Source organism: Pinus tabuliformis, chromosome 3_2 (assembly GCF_031772625.1).
Source record: "Pinus tabuliformis cultivar Carrire ecotype Pingquan chromosome 3_2, CPIR1, whole genome shotgun sequence".
Classification (NCBI taxonomy): Eukaryota; Viridiplantae; Streptophyta; class Pinopsida; order Pinales; family Pinaceae; genus Pinus; species Pinus tabuliformis.
The window spans coordinates 1,177,193,933-1,177,212,915 of record NC_142302.1 but is presented as its reverse complement, the minus strand read 5'-3'; the positions used below and the strand labels follow the sequence as shown (position 1 = coordinate 1,177,212,915).

At 39.8% G+C, this 18,983-nt stretch overlaps 1 protein-coding gene across 3 annotated transcripts in view; it reads right to left on the bottom strand.

Moving 5' to 3' along the window:
• The window catches only part of LOC149184925 (uncharacterized), a 275,322-nt gene that overhangs the window by 234,569 nt on the left and 21,770 nt on the right, over positions 1-18,983 (bottom strand). For all 3 annotated transcript variants that reach the window (XM_089419015.1, XM_089419014.1, XM_089419013.1), the window contains exon 3: positions 12,898-12,949. In XM_089419015.1, coding sequence (XP_089275141.1) covers positions 12,898-12,949 — 52 coding nt within the window. The remainder of the gene's footprint in view (positions 1-12,897; positions 12,950-18,983) is intronic.

The following is an 18,983-nucleotide window of genomic DNA, read 5'->3' as shown; positions in this document are numbered from 1 at the left end:
TCCAAAAGACATGGATCAAGCCAGATATAATCTTAGCCATTGATTAGGGACTTAATCTCGGCAGTTGAGATGTCAACAGAAAAAGTATAAGAGGAGGCTTGAGGGTCACTTGGAGAATACACCAAATTGATCAGTCATTCTATTCTCTAGAGCGGGGTTTGCTAAGAGAGATAGAATCAGTGATCGGAGAGCAGCTGAGGGGCATTGAGTACAGAGATACACAGAGGCAGAGATAGTGCCGAGAGAGCAGCAAAGCAGCTAGAGAAAGTGACGCAGGAGCAACCAGTGCTCACGCAAGGTCACAAAGAGGTAGCTAAGTGCTGCACAGAGCACCAGAGAGCCAGCATAGCTGATGCAGAGGGTCAGAGAGCTGACATAGGGCCTCTTGGCGCTGACGCAAGCCAAGATAGGTTAACGCAGGGCCAGCACTGGGCTAGGAGAGGCTGACGCAGTCCAGATTGGGCAGACGCTAGGGTTTCATGGGCAGATTGGTGCTAAGTAGATTCCCAAAGGATTATCCGAGGTTTCAGCCAATAGATTTGTTAGAAACTGAAAAGTATTACTGCCAAGGAAATTCTCTGTTGGGTAGGCTAGTTTCAACACCCAGATTGTACTCTGATATTGCTTAATAAGAAAACCCTCAGATAGTTGCACCGGTTTTCCCACATTGGGTTTTTCCAGGGACATTAGTCCAAAAATAATGGTGTCATATGGTGTGTTTGTTCTTGTTTCTTTTAGTTGCTGATCTGTAATATGTTGAGCATGCACTAGTGTTTATTTTCAGTACTTACATGTAAATAACTTGTTAAGGAAAATAACAAGTAGGTAGGAATAAATAAGATAAAGTGCATGGAGGGTTTCTAACTAAGTAAACTTAGAAACTTCAACAAAAGGGGGAATACCCGTTCGGATTAGACCCCCAAATTATATACCCAATTCCACAACACAATATGATCTAGTAGACCAAGTGATTTGTAATAAAATAATTTAGCCAATTATCTTAAATTATTCCCAAACCACTTTCACATAAAACTCGACTAGAGCACTAGGACTCACCTAAGACTTTGACGACAAAGTCCACCCTAGCTTTGGGGTGAGGTTGGAGGGTAAAACTCTGTTGACCATCTGTGTTTAGAAACACAGATGAGTCAGTGAGACAAAAAACCTCCTAAGATGAAATTAATGCCAAAATAATAGGCTTACCTAGGTTGTTACATACATTCATGGTCTTACTAGCATCATTTACATTAAACATTTGCAGAATGGGTTTACAATAACATAGCATTGATGGCTGATGATCTCGATCCTTTGAAGAAAAATATGGTACATCTGCTTCCTCAATACTTTGACAAAATGAGTGCAACAAGGCCTTAGGGTTATAAGAGGTGCACTACTTGGAAAAGTCAGATTGAAATAGTGTGTTCATACTCCCCTACACCATACTTGACAATTTCCATCTCACATTACAAACTTCTTATATACCGCCTCCATTATTCGGGTCTAACTTGTCATTGGTTCAACGGGATCTGGCACCATCATGTTCACACTCATTGAGTAGGGCCAAAAAACATTGCCTTGGAGGTTGATGTAGCTAAAAGAATGAAAAAGCACATCATGGCCACAAGAAAAGAAAAAGAAGAAAATCAAAATGCAAAAGATGACCGAGACATAAGAATAGCACGTGGGCAAAAACCTAGCATGAGCTCTACTCTCCTCATTAGCCATCACTCAATTCTTGAGCACGCAATGCTCCATTACAACAAAAGGAACCCTTGCATGTTTCAACCCTGATGAGTGATGAACTGTCTCATCTTAAAGGGTAATATCAAATGCTACATCATAAAAAGCAAGCTCTAACCCTTGAGCTATGCACCATAATACAAAGCGTTATCAAGAAAAATAAGTCACAATAGAAAGGTAAAGAAAGCAGGTCGAGCAGGCTAACTCATGCCTCCATGATTGCTCCCTCCTTACATTTATACACTTAGGATGTGCACTCCCCATTAGTTGGTCCCCTTGACCATGGCACTTGGCCATGAAGTCTTTTCCCCTCCATTGCCATACATTCACACTAACACCTATTGATTGAAGGGTTGACCTTGGAAATGCTACTTCCCCTTGAGGGCTAGAAGCATGTAATAGGTTTGACTATTAACTACCTCTATTGAGGTAGGGAACAACTTTATGGGACTTGTTCTAGTTAGATATCAGAAGGTAATCCAAGTTTGAGATAATAATATGGCCTTAACAATAAAATTTCATCCACTTAGATGCTCATATGGTCTTAGTGTCTGATGGATGGTTGCTTTCACTTGAGTTCAAGTTGATCTTGTCGGGAAGTCCACAGCAACCCAGGCCTTGACAACACCCACTCTACAGGTACCCAGGCCTTTCAAGGAGACAAATGACTTAGCAAGTGTACGTTGAAATTTCTAAGTCTATCCGTTAGAAATTTTATCTATATTCTTCTGGTTTATTTCTCCTACTTGTTAATTACAAACAAGTTATTTAAACATATAAACATCGAAATAAACACAATACAGTCTCAACCATCTACAGATCAACAGCTGAAAGAATAGCAAACACACAAGTGACACCGTTATTTTTGGACAACTCATCCCTAGAAAAACCCAACTGGGAAAAACCGGTGCAGCAATTTTGAGGGTTTATTATTAAGCAGTATATTCTTGAGTACAACTGGGTGCCAAACTGGCTCACCCGACAAACAAAAACAACTGGGTGCCAAACTGGCTCACCCGACAAACAAAAACAACTGGGTGCCAAACTGGCTCACCCGACAGACAAAAACAACTGGCGATAATACCTCTCTATGTGGAAGCAGGTATTCAGAAAACCTGCCCCACGAAACCCTCTCCAGCAACAATGAAGCACTGTGTCAGCCCTCCTGGCCTCTGCATCAGCCCTCTGAGGCACTGCGCAACCTCTGGCACCCTCTGCGTCACTCTTGTTGCCCTTTGCATGGATGACGCATTCCCTTTGGCCTCTGCACTGTCTCTGCATGGCCTGCTCTGGCTTCTGCGTCTGCCTCTCTGCCTCTACACTGGTCTCTCGCCACTATCTCTGCCTCTCTGTCCAGTACTCACTGCCCCTCGCTACTGATCACTGATTTAACTTTACTTAGCAACCCCGCTCTAGTAAATCGAATGACTGATCACTCTAGTGTATCTTCTAACTGACCCTCAAGCCTCCTCTTATACTTTTCCTATTGGTCCTTCAACGACTAAGATTACATCTCTAATCAACGGCTAAGATTAGATTTGGCTTGATCCATGACTTTTGGAACCTTCTAACCCAGTTTTATATTAATACCCATTAATATTTTATTTTTCTTAAGTTTAGACTTAGGAACTCCATTAAAAATATTAATTATTTTAATATCTCCCAAACTGGTTAGAATCTGCCCAAACCATTTCTAGGTCTTGGAGATCTCATGTGTTTTAGCCTCTCCACCAATTTTCATGGCTAGAGCACATCTGATGCTACGCCAAATCAACACTTCCTCTTAGCGAGGACTGTGCTCTAGTAATACTCCTCACTAAGCATTACTCTGATTATATGGCACTGATACCTGTGCTGATGCTAGGCCTCTCCGCCCAACATCCTCTGCACTATTGCATCCTGTACTGCTGCCCATGGCTCTGCCACTACCACTGTTGCATCCGTACGACATCTCCCTCTACATTTGTGTTGCTGCTGGTCCTTTCTCCCAACACTGCATCTGCACTGCAACCCCCTCTCATCATGTTGCATTGTGCTACTGCACTGCAACTCAGTTACTGAGAAGTAAGTAACTGATCCACCCAACTACTGACATCCCTGTCAGGCTAGAAACACTCCCGATGCTAAATCTCTCTCTGCTGCTAACAAGTGCTCCCTCTCCTGCCTCTGCATTACTGCAACAACTCCCTGCATCTCACACCACTACAAACCTCTTTATGCCATCCTGCACTGTTGCGACACTCTTTGTGCCTCTCGCACTGCTCCAGCCTCCTAGCCTCGCACTACCCAGGGACTCCTGCACTGTAGCACTCTCTGTCGCTTCATCCGCATTCGTTTCTACCGACATCCGCCAATCCTGCTACTCTCTCTTTCGGGCTCCCGTAGCAAGGTATAATCCAATAGGTTGGGTTCCTCAAGGATCCTGCCCCTCATCGCCTGTAGTCTTCCTGACTACAACTCGATGTCTCCCCACCTCTTCTCTAGAAGTACATGAGCATTCATGGCACAATCGTCATTCTCCTCGACCTCCTTCTCTACTTTCGTTGGCGCTACCTTAGAGTCAGACGCCTCTCCCTTACTCTTCTTCTTTGGACACCAGTTTGCATAATGACCTAGTTCCCCACAATTCAAGCATTTGACCTTGGAGAGGTCCTTTTTCTTCTTCTTCTCCTGCTTTTCCGCAGATGCCAGAGCTGCATCCTCTTCCTCTTCCTTCTTGATCCGGACTCCTTTGCTGCTACTTCCCGTCTTGCTCAGCCTTCTGATCTCTTCTTGATGAAGAGCCACCCACAATTCTTCCCAATCTGGAAGATCCGCCCTGCCCAGAATGCTCTGGACAAATGTCTCCCACTCCTCGGAGACTGCGTTTAGAGCAGTCCTCACCAACATCTCCTCATCCGGCGTGGCCCCTATGGAAGTCAGTTGGTCCCGGATCTCCTTCAACCGACCGAGGAAGTGATCTATCTGCTCCCCCTTCTGCATTTGGTATGACTGCAGCTGATTCTCAAGTAACATCTTCCTCTGCATGGAAGTATGTTGGTACAACTTCTTCAAGGCGTCCCACATTTCCTTTGCCGTCTCCTTCTCGGCAATGAGTTGGACCACATGATCCTTGACCCCATCAAGGATGATGCATTTCGCCTTGGCATTGCCTCCTCGTACTTCTCATTATCAACTGGGTCAACTGGGATCACCACTGTTCTTAAGGCGAAGGCCTTGATGCAATGTCTATCTAGAATGGACAAGATCCTAGCCTTCCAGACCACAAAGTTGGACGCCCCGTCCAGCCTGTCCTGATCCCTCAGCCCATTCATGGCCATCTCTCTGCTCTTCTTGTCGACTCCTCCGAGTCTCTCTACTTCCCTCCGGAAGTTCTCTCTTCGACTCCTGCTGAGTCTCTCTACTTCCTGCTTGGAAATTCTCTGTTGGACTCCCTCTGAGTCACGATTTCCCTTCTAGAAATCCTCTTACCAATCGTCAAGTCGTACCTCTCCGATCTTTTGTGCACCTGCAACACTAATCCAAATTCATTGGCTAGAAATCTACCTCGGTAGCGACTCCCTCTACCTTGGTTTTGCCCTGTTAGGTATTGTTCTGCCCACGGTACCCCACCAGCTTCACTCCCACAAACTACCCACAGCTTCCTATACCCCAGCAACTGAAGGACTAAGCCTCTAAGCTCTGTGCAATCCCAGCACTGGCAAAAATGCTCCCTCAGCCAACTACGTCAACCCTCCTGGTCTCTGCGTGAGCCTTTTTTCTGCCCTCCTCAACCTCTGTGTTGGCCTTTCTCTAGCTCGGGCTGATGACGCAGTCCCTCTGCATCAACCCTTTTTCTGTCGCTTTCTGCAAGGATCAACTTCTGTCACTCGGGACAGTTGATTCTACCTCAGCTGATGCCTTCAGCTCTCCTGTGATATGCAACCATGCTCCAATACCATGTTGAAATTTCTAAGTCTATCCGTTAGAAATTTTATCTGTATTCTTCTGGTTTATTTCTCCTACTTGCTAATTACAAAAAAGTTATTTAAACATATAAACATCGAAATAAACACAATATAGTCTCAACTATCTGCAGATCAACAGCTGAAAGAATAGCAAACACACAAGTGACATGTTATTTTTGGACAACACGTCCCTGCAAAAACCCAACTTGGAAAAACCGGTGCAGTAATTCTGAGGGTTTATTATTATGCAGTATATCCTTGAGTACAACTGGGTGTGGCTCACTCGACAGAGAAAAACAATTGGTAGTAATACCTCTCTATTCGGAAGCAGATATTCAAAAAACGTGCCCCAAGAAACCCTCTCCAACAACACTGAAGCACTGCATCAGCCCTCCTGGCCTCTGCGTCAGCCTCAGAACCCTCTACGTCAACCCTCTGAGGCACTGCACAGCCTCTGTGACCCTCTGCCTCACTCCTACTTCCCTCTGCGTGGATGACGCAGACCCTCTGGCCTCTGCACTGTCTCTGCGTGGCTTGCTCTGGCTTCTGCGTCTATCTCTCTACCTCTGCGCTGGTCTCTCGGCACTATCTCTGCCTCTCTGTCCAGTACTCACTGCCCCTCGTTGTTGATCACTAATTCGACTTTACTTAGCAACCCTGCTCTAGTAAATCAAATGACTGATCACTCTGGTGTATCTTCCAACTGACCCTCAAGCCTCCTCTTATACTTTTCCTGTTGGTCCTTCAACGACCGAGATTACATCTCTAATCAACGGCTAAGATTAGATTTGGCTTGATCCATGACTTTTGGAACCTTCTAACCCAGTTTTATATTAATACCCATTAATATTTTATTTTTCCTAAGTTTAGACTTAGGAACTCCATTAAGAATATTATTTATTTTAATATCTCCCAATCCGGTTAGAATCTGCCCAAACCATTTCTTGGTCTTGGAGATCTCATGTGATGTAGCCTCTCCACCAATTTTCATGGCTAGAGCACATCCGATGCTACCCCAAATCAACAGTGTAGTGTTGGGAGAGTTGGGCCTTATGATGACTTGAGCAGATCTTACACGTCCCAGAGCACCCTCAGGAACCAATATGTTGATCTTCTTTGACCAAGCACAGAGGATTATTGATGATTGCAAAACTGGACCCAGCGTGTCCCTAGGCTAGCCTTCACACTACATGATGGGTAGGCAATGATTCAAAGCCCAGACAAGGATGGTCTTTCATGCCAGATTAGGGAGGGCTTGTTGCATATGATGGAGACTTAACATTGGAGAGAGGAGGCCCTTCTTTGACCATTGGAGAACCATGGAGATGACATGGTGACACCCCAGCTAGATTTTGGACCCCAAAGGATGATTTGAGGTGGATTTCAGGGACACTCAAATTCTAGATGATCCTAGCACACAGACATATTTTCAGCCTTCATCACACCATGACATGGCATTAGGAGCCCCAAAAAGGCATGACATCAGCATTAATGAGGCTTATGGCTCACATGTGTGGGCATTTATGGCATGTTTTAGCATTGAGCTAGTGAGTTTGCTTGTAACCTAGGGTATATTTGATGTCAAGCTTGTAAACTTCATTAAGCCAAATCCCTAATCACAATCTCCTAAATGATTGTCGTTCAAGATTAGATCTCACCTCACTTGAGATCAACAATTGAAATCATATCTAAGTCACTTAAATAATTAAATTATTTATCCTTAATACTTTGGCATACTAGTCCACAATAATCAATTGACTTTAATTATTGTAGTTTTCCTAAGTTAGGAAAGAAGTCATAAATCACTTACTCTACCAAGCAAGCACCTAAAGTGGCAATCAGCCATCTCTTACATGCTAAGACACCAAGCTCATGTAGAAGACCTTTCGAAGCTACCAAGAACTTCAACAAATCTCATTTATTGTACACCACCGAATTGACGCTACTACATTCTCTTCCTCTTCTATACTCGTGACCTCAAAAAAAGGGTAAAGATTGACACTAGTGATGATTGATAAATGTTCAACGGGATCCTAGGACATGTTTATGCCGTTATCATTGTGTTGATATTCATGGTGCTCTTGGACTATAAAAGCATTCTGGCTAGTCCTAGACAAGTTCTATGAGGGGAGGCTCCTCATAGACAACATTGTCTATGATGTTTACCTCTTCTTTCTCATGTTCAATGATTATATCCTTTTAACTACCCTCTACAAAGAATTTATCACTATGCACAAAAAGGAGCTTTGTTGGGGGCAGGAATAGAAGATGAGGGATATTTCTAACCTCTTCTAGACCCTCTTCAAAAGGAGATTGACCATAAAGAGGTAGAGATTCCATCTCTAAAACTATATTTTCTCCTCTACTTCACACGGTAGTTGTTGCTCATCTTGAACCACTGATAGATGTAAGTGTTGATGCCACAGTTGTCAAGTAATATGGGAAGCTTCCTTTGGAATCTTCTACAGAAGATACATCTCCTTATGATACTCGTCTTAAGAAATCCTCTATGTTAATCCACATTAGTTGGGTTCTGAGCTTCCTCTCCTATTGAATAAACTACTACTACCATAATTTCAACTCTTTGCCAATCTTGCCTATAGAAATAACAATTTCAGAATAACTACTTTAATTTGTCATAAGTTGCAGCGTATTTCTCAAAAGTGTGAAAATTCCACAAGAGGAACCCCTACTGTAGCAAACTAATGTTACTTCTCCTACTTTATGCAAGTTATTTACTGTGTTCTACGGTAAATATCGAAGAAAATACATCTGCAGCCTTCACTTAATTTACATATATGCGAAAACAAAATACTGAGCAAGAAAGAAAAATACAACACATACGACACAGTGATTTTTGGACAAAACATCCCCATAAAAACCCAATGTGGAAAAACCGGTGCAGCAGCGCTAAGGGTTTTATATTATTAGGCAATAGTTTTGAATACAACTTTGGATGCCCTCCCAGCAATCCAGTTACAGAGAAAAAAGACACTGGCAGAAAACTTAGTGAGATTACCTCACTTCACTAGGAAAATCCCTCTGATCCGACAATTGAACTGACTATCCCCAGCTACAACTGCGCTGCCCCTTCGCAGTAACTGCGTGGGCCTACGTGGAGCTCTCTAAGGCTCTGTGTCAGCTTTGCGCTGGGTCTGCTTGCCCCCTGGAGCTCTAACATCAACCTTTCCAGCTGCTCCCCGACAAGTTTCGGATTTCTGCAGGAGGACAGCTCTTCCTCTGTGCTAGCCCTTTTGGCACTGCGTCAAGCACTGCGTGGGCCCTCCTGGCCCAACGTCAGTCCTCCCTGGGTTTGCGCTGCCTCCACTGGTGTATCTTTGCCTCTCTGCTGAGTATTCGGGGTTCCAGAGAAGATCCTCCAACCCAACTATCCCTGCCCCTCTGCTGCAAGAGATCTCCTCAATCGATTTTTCCTCCTGAGAACTTCTCACTTCAGAAAATCGATTTCTTGATCTCTCTCTATGTATTTTCCAAATGACCCTCAAGCCCCTTCTTATATCTCCCTATTGGACAACCAACGGCCTAGATTACATCTTAATCAAAAGCTCGGATCGTTTTGGCTTGATCCATGGTTTTTTCTAGAAGTTTCACCCCTGATTAGATTAATACCATTAATATTTTAATTTTCCTAAGTTTAGACTTAGGAACCCCATTAAAAATATTAATTATTTTAATAAAATCACCTCTAGGTGGAATTTCCCAAAACGCTTTCTGAGTTCTTTGGAATACCTATGCCCAAGCCTCCCTGCAAAATTTGACGCTTAGAGCACATCCGATGCTACCCCAAATCAACAAAAAGTATATAAAATAAAATATCATAGTGTCGCCACAAAAATTTTCTTTCATAGGGTGCTAATCTTGCTTTAATTTTAGTAACTTGTTAAAATTTGTGAGTTTTGTAGGACAAAAGCTTCTTCCATAAAAAGTTGAACCATGTTGTAGACCAATTTGAAATGATCACAACATTTTCATTGGGAATCAAAATAATGTATGTGATATTTCAATACGAAGCTACAAAGGTGAATTTACCATTAGGTAAGGACAAAGTTGAGACATTTTTCTAATCAGTGGCTAAAAAATCTGAATGTGTAGTCATGGCCATAGCAGAAACACACCGAAAATAGCATTTTTTCGAACTTTGATATCTTGGTCATCCAACATCTAGTTTGGAGGATTTATTTTTCAAACTACCTAGTTTTCTCATGTACTTTTCAAATCTAAAGTTACAGTCAGAAACCCTGTTGGAAAAATTGTCATTGATGTCAAAGGGTCAATGAGCCATTAATGAGTTGGAAGAAACTCTAAGATACCCCTGCATTTGTGTGTCGAGACTCGATATATCCTCATTTGGTTGACAAAAGATACAAGGTTTAAAAAACATGCCTCATCATTGCGCTACTTTTATTTTTAATCAAGGTAAAGAACTTTATGGAAACTTGTATGCCAACCTCAGCCTTGTGACAGTCTGGAAACATTAATAAACTCAATGCTATTGTAAGATGGTAGCTCCCTTAATTTTTTATGTTGTGGTGATATTTGGTGGCACCGTGGCCTACTGATAATGAAGGTCTGGTTGGCTATGGGCAAATCGGCCTTGTGTAAGCGAATAAAAGTTACAAAAGCCGGCCCACTTAAGAGAGAACATATTCCTATAAATTAAGATTAATTGAGTTCATTCGATCATAAAATAAAGAAGGATCATCGATCAAGTGAAGAGCGAAAGGAGCAGACCCGAACTGTGGCATGAAGAAGGGTGAAGAGAATCTGAGCATAAAGATCTATAAATTTCTGTGCAAAGTGCCTAAGCGTATTTAAGAAAGCGACCAGAATAATGGTGAGATCATTTGTTGAATAGTTTGTTTTGTACTGGCACAGAGCAGAAGACTGTGATTCGAAGTGTAGCTGTGTGAACCCTCCTTTCTTTAAAGACCCCGTGTGCAAATATGCATAACATATAGTTGTTTGATCTGATAACCGTGGGATCAATCGGAGCATGGACCTATTATCTTTGCCTTAAGCAGAGATCAACTGATGGTATGCATGTTGTACACATACTCTTGTAATGGACAACCCTCAGTGTGAACCCATGCATGTTCTCTTAAATAAAGGTTGTGTTGGTTGTGTATTGTTTATGGAAAAACACTGTCTTTACTGTGTGGTTGCAATGTCTTCATGAATGTGATCTGAGCATAAATATTGGAATTTGAGCATAGTATGTATCATATTAAGGGCAAGTGCTACTAGCAGAGTAGAGTATGACTGCTGAGTGTGTGACATCAACAGCAAGTGTGCATGGTGAGATCTCTGCAGCAGAAAAGGATTGCGTTGTACGTCGTATTGTAGAAGCCAGAGTGGAGCAAGGTTTACACACAGTGCAATTGGAGGCCAGTAGATTGTGAGCACACTGAAGAATTACATGAGGATCGAAATGCTAATCAAATGCAATCTGCGTATGTGTAGAAGCGGTGGTCTGCAACTGCGATGTGTTGGTAGCCTCAAGTGACAGAGTTACCAGTGGGTTTTATTATTTGCTGCCATGGAGAACTGAGTGTAAATATGCTTTGTTGTATATTTGTAGTAGCAGACAATGCTACTAATGCCATGACTAACTGGTTATTGAGCATAGTCATTGTTACTGCCAGGTTTGATATATTACTGAGATGTTATGTTTGTATGTTGATGCTAACTGTGTCACTCTTGATGCTATATTATGGGAAGATAATGATATTATTAGTTTGTTATATGGCTGAGAGAGTATGATGTATTTGATGCCATATAATGTTGCTAGGATCTGTCAGTGGGCATATGATGAGCAGTTGTGGTTTGAGTAAGAGAACAGTTTGTTGAGTTTGTTTAGCATTGTTGTAAGTGGGCCATTGCCCCTGGTACAGGAGCCCAAGATTTTGTTTTACCTTTTATTCTATAGGGTGGTAGGGTGGTGCTACAAAAGGAAGTTGTAGTTTCCTTCAGGAAGTTGTCGCCTCCTTCCACTGGATGCCGGTAAACCAGGGGTTGTAGCTCCTTCTGGCAGTGGTTGGTAAATATTTTTGGGGTTGTAGCCCTTCCAGTTGTAGCTAGTAAACTAGAAGTTGTAGCTTTCCTTGAAATATAAATAAATTGTTTTATATAAACATCTTGTGTTCCTTTAGTATGATATTATTGGTTAAATGTTTTGATATTCAATTGTAAGAAAAAGTGAAATACTGATTCACCCCCACTCTCAGTGTTTTCAACAAACCCTTCTAAATATTGCATCTCTCCGATAGATTTTTTTGTGTTTTTCTTTACTAGAAACAACACAACAAAAGCAAGAATCGAGTGAGGCTCTAATACCACCTTGCGGTGTTCCAATAACCAAAATGGAACTACTGAAATAACTGAAACCAAACACCCCATGAAAGGCTGCAAATCAAAGAAAAGAGTGGGAGCATCTACACACCCATGATTGGATTGTTACGGGAAATCCAAGTAATAGAGGAATAGTTTTCCAACAACACCAATAAGCTGGTCAATTGTATTGAATATAAGACATGAGATCTATATCCGTCCTCACCTTCATGCTTCAAGTGAGCCATCCTTCCTCTCCCTAGGTGGAGCACAAAAACCCTAACAAAACTCTAACTTAAATCTTAAGTCACTAATAAGAATGATTAAGTCCTTACTAAATAAAAGAGGCCTTTTTACAATATTGGAATATGAGACACTAAAGCTTTAGCTCAAGAACATTATTACAAGATCATGAGAATACAAAAAATAGCTCATATACATAGAGTTAATACCCTACAAGAATGTTGTGGTTAGGTGTCGAACAAAATTGAAGTTGAAAATAAATGCCATGCATATCAACACAACTGCAGAAAATGTGGAGGAACCAAATTTATGTATATAGTAAATTGTTGCCTCCATGCTTTTGTAAGAATTTTATACTGAATCATAAGTCTTTACAACTTCTTATTATCATATTTTGTTTCAAATTTTGGACTAGGATCATACAATAGTGCCCGTAAAACCATAAATGTAAATCACATATGTGCATACATTATCAACTTTGACAAACGAACCTACCATGCTTTCTTTTCTTTCATTAATCTTTTCTATTATTTAATCCAAGAAATACGAGAGAACAAATATTTACTCATTCAATATAAGATGAATATATGATCTCGATTGAAAATATTGTCTCACGCACTTTTTTGGAACCCTTGTTGAACGTCACAAGCACCTCCTCCCCAAGTTCAGACCTACATATGAATTTCAAGAAAAAAGAAATATCAGTAAGAGTAATGACTGCTGTAAACAACAATACAAATAGTGGATATCCATTGCATTTATAAAGGAAGTGACAACAGAATCACAAACAATTATACACTTTGTATATTGCTCGTTTTCTAGTCTGCATTGTGAGTGCGACACAATTCATATGCACCTTAGAACGAGAAGACCAATAAATATGGGGCATAAAACGGTCATTTACTGCACAATAACTAATCAATAAACCAATTCCTAGGATACTCCCATTATCAATTTATTCTTGTATTTATCAATATTGCTAGTTACTTAAGATGGGTTCAATTTCCACAACAACAAAAAACAACGTTTTATTATAACTAAAGCAGTGTGCTTTTTTTCTCATATATCGCTATAGTTGCAAAATTCCATTGCTAGTGATGAAGCTTAGTCTAGTGGATATGTTCATGCATGTAGTAATGTGTACTTTATCTCTCTTGTACTTATCGCTGTCATATTTTCTCTTTTATAGGTGACTGTCTACATTTATCATTTATTTAATTTGTATTTTATATTTATACCTTCCAAAGACTTTGTCAAAGATAATCACTCCCCACCAATTTTGTAATTATGTCAAATGTGATAGAATATAGAGTGTATGATGTGTACATCTCAGCAATCTCCTCTTATGCTTGCATACTTGCCCTCTTATTGTATTGTTGTATGAGAGTATTTTCATTGTAATTGTGTTAATATCAATTCTTATCAAAGCCTAAAGTTCAGTGCTTTTACATAGTTTTGCATTCTGACCTTTGTAAAGAGCTAGGGCAATTATTGCACTTAGGGTTTTCTCAGAAAACGAGGGTTTCAACAATTTCTTGTACTGTCAAAGTTATTATAGTCTATACCTTACAATTATAATAGACAGGACTGCTCTTTCAATACACAATAAATCATATAGTGCAAGGATACTACTTAATCATTCATCAATTCAGTAATGCTTCAACAGCCCAATGAAATAATTCCATGGTAACTCCACAGTCCAGTCATTCAATAATCCACTACAATTCCGATCATTGCCAATCTAATTCTGAATTTAGCAGAGTTGGTGTTACTAGCCTATTCCTGGTCTGACTACACTAGACTGACTTCAAAGCCAAATTCACGATAAGCTCCAAGACCGAACCCTCAGGGTTGCTCAAGCTGCAACTAAATTCTAGGTTATAAACCTGAGTGGATGATCGACCTTTGCATTGCCTTAGGAATTCTTCACATCGTCACAATTCCACCCTTAGAAATTCAAATTGTTGCACAAGCTGGAGGATGTTGCGAAACTGAGGATGTCGCAAAACTGACGAAATCGTTGCGCATTTCAAAGAATTGTCAAGCCGGTTATAATGCTGCGAAAGTCGCTATGAATCTGATAACAAAGGGAGATAGTGTTTTGGAGGCTTTCTTTCAGTTTTGGGGTTGTTTCATAGGTTCATAAGCTTCACAGGGACATTCCAAGACGACCCATCAGTTTCATTTTGTCAAAGATAGGCTGCAAGTATACAGAACTTGGAATGCTGCACAAGTTGCTGCGAAACTGTTAGAAGCATTAGGGTTTAATTAAAAATCAATTTTTTGGCATTATTTTTGTGTGTGGGAACTTAAAAGAGGTTTACAAGGGTGGCAACATCATCAATCATCCATTTTTCCTCGACCAAAGTTCAAGCATGTGATTAAAGCCATGAAAATAAAGATCGTTGCGAAAGTGCGTTGCGCAAATATATGTTCACCATATCTCTTAAACCTTGTACCCGTTTTCCATGAAATTTTTACAGGAGATGCATAGGGGTGAGATGAATAAACTCAGTTAATTTGAGCCCAAAATGCTTCACAGTTTTCGAGAAACAAGAGATCGTCACCTACATCCATTTTAGGATTTTCCCAAGATCCGTAAATCGGATTTGGCTGACAACTTTTGTGGAGATGAGGTATGATGATAGTAACTTGCTGTAAAAATTTCAGCTCCATCGGACTCACCGTTTGGGACATATTCAAAAAACACAGGCACTACGCAAAGGAGGCAAGGGAGACGTTACGTTTTTTTACAGTTTCACTTCAAAATCGGTTTCTGACCTAAGGGAGATGAATTTTGAAAAAGTGAAAGAGGTTTTTGTTAAACACTAGATAAGTTACAAAAACCTCTCTCGATCCTTGCACAGGCACTACAGTTTGGGAATTACATGTGTCACTTTGAGACCCATTTTTCACAATTTTACCAAGCCAAATTTATTGACAGAGTTCTAGAATTTTTGAAATTTGACTTGGTGGACCTCCAACTTGGCATAATTGATTCCAAGCTGATTTGGATGATCAAGTTTGAATATTTTTCTACCCAATGCCATGATTTTCTCTTCAATTAGCATATTTTTGGTTAGTCAAAAACAAAACCCTAGATAGTAGGATATGGGCAGATTTTCCAAATATTTTATTCCTAAAGCATTGTAACCTCTTCCTATCTTTGGGAAAAGGATGGATTTCGACCCACTTTGACTTAGGAAGAGCATATTGTATATAATTCATGAATCTAAATGTAAAAAGGATTGGTTGGTTAGATTGGAGAGAAAGAGACTTGTGTATGTGATATCTTTTCTGAAATGTTTTGCCAGTGAATGAAAGACAGAAGGTGATTTGCAGGGATTCCTGTGTCAGATCTTGATGGTGTTATGCTTCTTTCATGTTGTAAGTTTGTCTTATGTTTTTACATCTCTTAAATGTATGTCTTCATGCTTGGAAGAACCAAATGCTTAACTCAAAATTCATCTAAAAGATGCTCTAATTTAGTTTTACCAAGTGATCTATATTTTCTTCTTAAAGCAACATTCAGAATTTATCTGCATTTTGATACTCTGTGTTGTTTCCATATTTTCTCACACTCACCCTCCTACAACAAATTAATTCCATCACCAAGACTGCCTACCTTGCCCCTGTGGAAAAACCCTTTCTCTCTTCATCATATCACTGGACAAATAATAAATTTGACATGACTCCATGACCAATGGATCTTCCTCCTTTCTTACGAGCAATCATTTGAAAATTAGACCTTATTAAGCACTATACCTAGCCTAATATCAAATTAGTTGAACAAACTAAGTGAAAGAGCCCTCTCCAAGGCTAGAAGGGCTAGATTCTAGTCTAGGGAAATTTATGGAATGCTAACATCTTGGCATCGTTGTCGAGGAGCAAAAAGTTCCACCTTTTGGAGGAAAGAACCAATAAGTTTCAGATTTGATTACTACAATGATCAGACACAAGAAGGTTGTGCATTATTCACCGTGCAATTCCATTTCCAAGAATTCAGATTCCAGAGTATTCATGGCGACTCCACCGTTCAAAGAATTCAGAGCTTGAATTGCCTAATCTATCAAAATGGCAAGGTATCTGGCAGACCCTATTTCTATTGAAGGTTTCAAAGAATACTGGGATAATTTTGATGATGATCAAATTGATGAAGATTTCTCTAATTTATTACCTATTTATTTAAAGTCATGCAAATGTATATCTGAAGATAAAATTCACTTTTTAGAGGAGTTTGTTGACAAACTTGAGAAGGACATTCAGGTCTTAAATGTTCAAATTCAATCTTACAATTTTCAAGATCAAAATCAGTTTTTTGAGGACTTTTTCCCGCTTTCTTTAGTTACTAAGATTGAAGGATGTTCTGTTTTTAAACATGAAATTAACAATATACAGTTGAAACCAGGGTCTGATTTAAACAACACATATGAGCAATCTCATCATGGCAATCAAATTATAGAAATTCTTGATGATCAGCAAACGAAATATGTTTTCTTTGATCCTATAGCTGATTATATGAAATATTTCAACGGTCAAGATTTGCATCTTTTAATTAGTTATAAGTCTGCAAATGAAAATGATGGTCAGATAGTATCAAAAACATTCCCAGGAATGATTTTATTGCAGCAGTTTTACGCAGACTTTCAGTCCTTTCATGACAGCTTTAAATTAGCTTTGTGTGATAGCAAAGACGCAGTTGACAGATTGCTACAATATGGTTGTCTTTTGTTTTCATTTGATGGTCCTTTTACAAGCTTGTTGGAATCATCAGTCAAGGTAGATCTTGTTTTGTTCACCAGTGCAAAGATTGGATTCAGTTTGAGGTTTGAGTTGCTTCTGCCATTTAATGTTCCAGTTTTATCTTGTTGAAGCACAATCAATCAATCAAATTATGTGAGCAGCTACTTGATTGGCTATACTGGAAATTTGAGATCACTTGATTTAACACTTGTGCTCAACAAAGTAGGATAAGTAGGAAATGGTGTGCAATAAGCTTGCTTCGAAAGCATATCTTTCAGCACGTGTGTTTTCAAATTGTGGTTTGAGAATCTTCTTCAGTACTTTTCAGAATTCCATTTCAGCAGTGTGCCAGTTTCCAACAGTCTGTTTTGGCAGATTGGTATTTCTTTCAGCATTCATTTTTAGTTTGCAGTTATGTGTTGAAGATTTGGAAGAGAGCAGGTTCCAGGCTCCAGTTGGCAAATTGAGTTTGGGATTGTTGACCTCTACTGGTCAACTACCCATGCAGTGCAGCATCCTGTTTTTCTTGACAATAAGGAGCAGCACCTGAGCGACGTGTCCGTGCCAGCCTACAGTCATCAGCAGCTTGATCATTTCAATTGTAAACCCAGTCTGCATGTATGAATTGTAAATAATCTAAGCAGATCTGAGTCATGTATGTAAAATTGCCTAGGTGGACCTAACTTTCTATGATAATCTATGTCCCGGAAGGTTTTTCGTCTCACCGATCCATGGATCGGCAGAGTTTTCCTTCAAACCTGACCCCAAAGCCGGGATGCATTTTGTCATTAGAACTTTAGGAGAATCCTAGTGTGTTAATCTGCTAGATTATAGTTGTGTCGCAGAACTGGGTGATTGATGAGGGTCTGTATTAAAGGGGTTTTCCCCCTTAAGATGTAAATTTGTAAAAGTCATCATGAAATGTGTCTTGAGGGTCGAAAAATGTTTTGAATCCCCTCATGAGTCCTAAGTCCTAGGTCCTAGGTGATGTTTCCGAAGGCTTAGTTCAGTGATCCATTTTAAAATGAATTAAAAAATTAAAAAAAATGAATAAAAATAATAAAATAATAAAATAAATAAAAATTAAAAAATTAAAAAAAAAAAAAAAAAAAAAAAAAAAAAAAAAAAAAAAAAAATTAAAAATTTAAAAATAATAATAATAATAAAAAAATTAAGTGAATAAATCGACGGATGAGATCAAGAGATGTCTTGATCCTCATCAACGGTCGAGATCATTTCTACGTGGATCACTCGAACTAGCCGTTGGGATCATTTCCTTTAAATAGGGTGCTAGGGGTCATTTCAGATCATTCGATCTGTGAGTCAAAGACTGAAGAAGCTCTCTTGTAAATTTGTTCCTGGTTAATAAAGAAGACTTTGGGGTCCATATCTTGCTGGTGTTACTCTCTTGAAATGCTGTGAGATTGTTTTGATTTTCTGCATATGTGATTTTCAGCTGTTAATAATAGCTTTTGTAGAGTATTGTGGGTACAGGTATCTTGCTCACTTGCTAGGGTTTGGGTGCTGTTAGGGTTTCTGAAGTAATGGCAGGTATCTCCATTACTTCCTGAGATCTAGCAGCATTCTTGCCCTCTTTACTGATGGTTGTTTCTGAGCTGTGCAGAAAAACCCTTGCTGAAGAAGATTTGGTGGGTGTTAGGGGAAGTTCTCGGCTGAACCAGCCAACTCCCACAAGCATTTTCTGCTGAGCCCAGTGGATTTGATCCTGGGTCCATCATTCGGTTTTATTTTTCTGATCTGCATGAGAGAATTTCTGAAGTTTCTTTTTTACAGTGACAATCTGAAATTTCTTTTCTTTAAAATTTTCCTGTTCTTAATGTTAGATCTGGCTGTGAAGGGGCTAAATCTGTAAATTATCAGTTGTCTAGGGTTTTATTTTTAATTTTTGATTTTTACAGGTTTCATTAGGGTTTTGTATTTTTGTGTTTTCAGATACAGGGT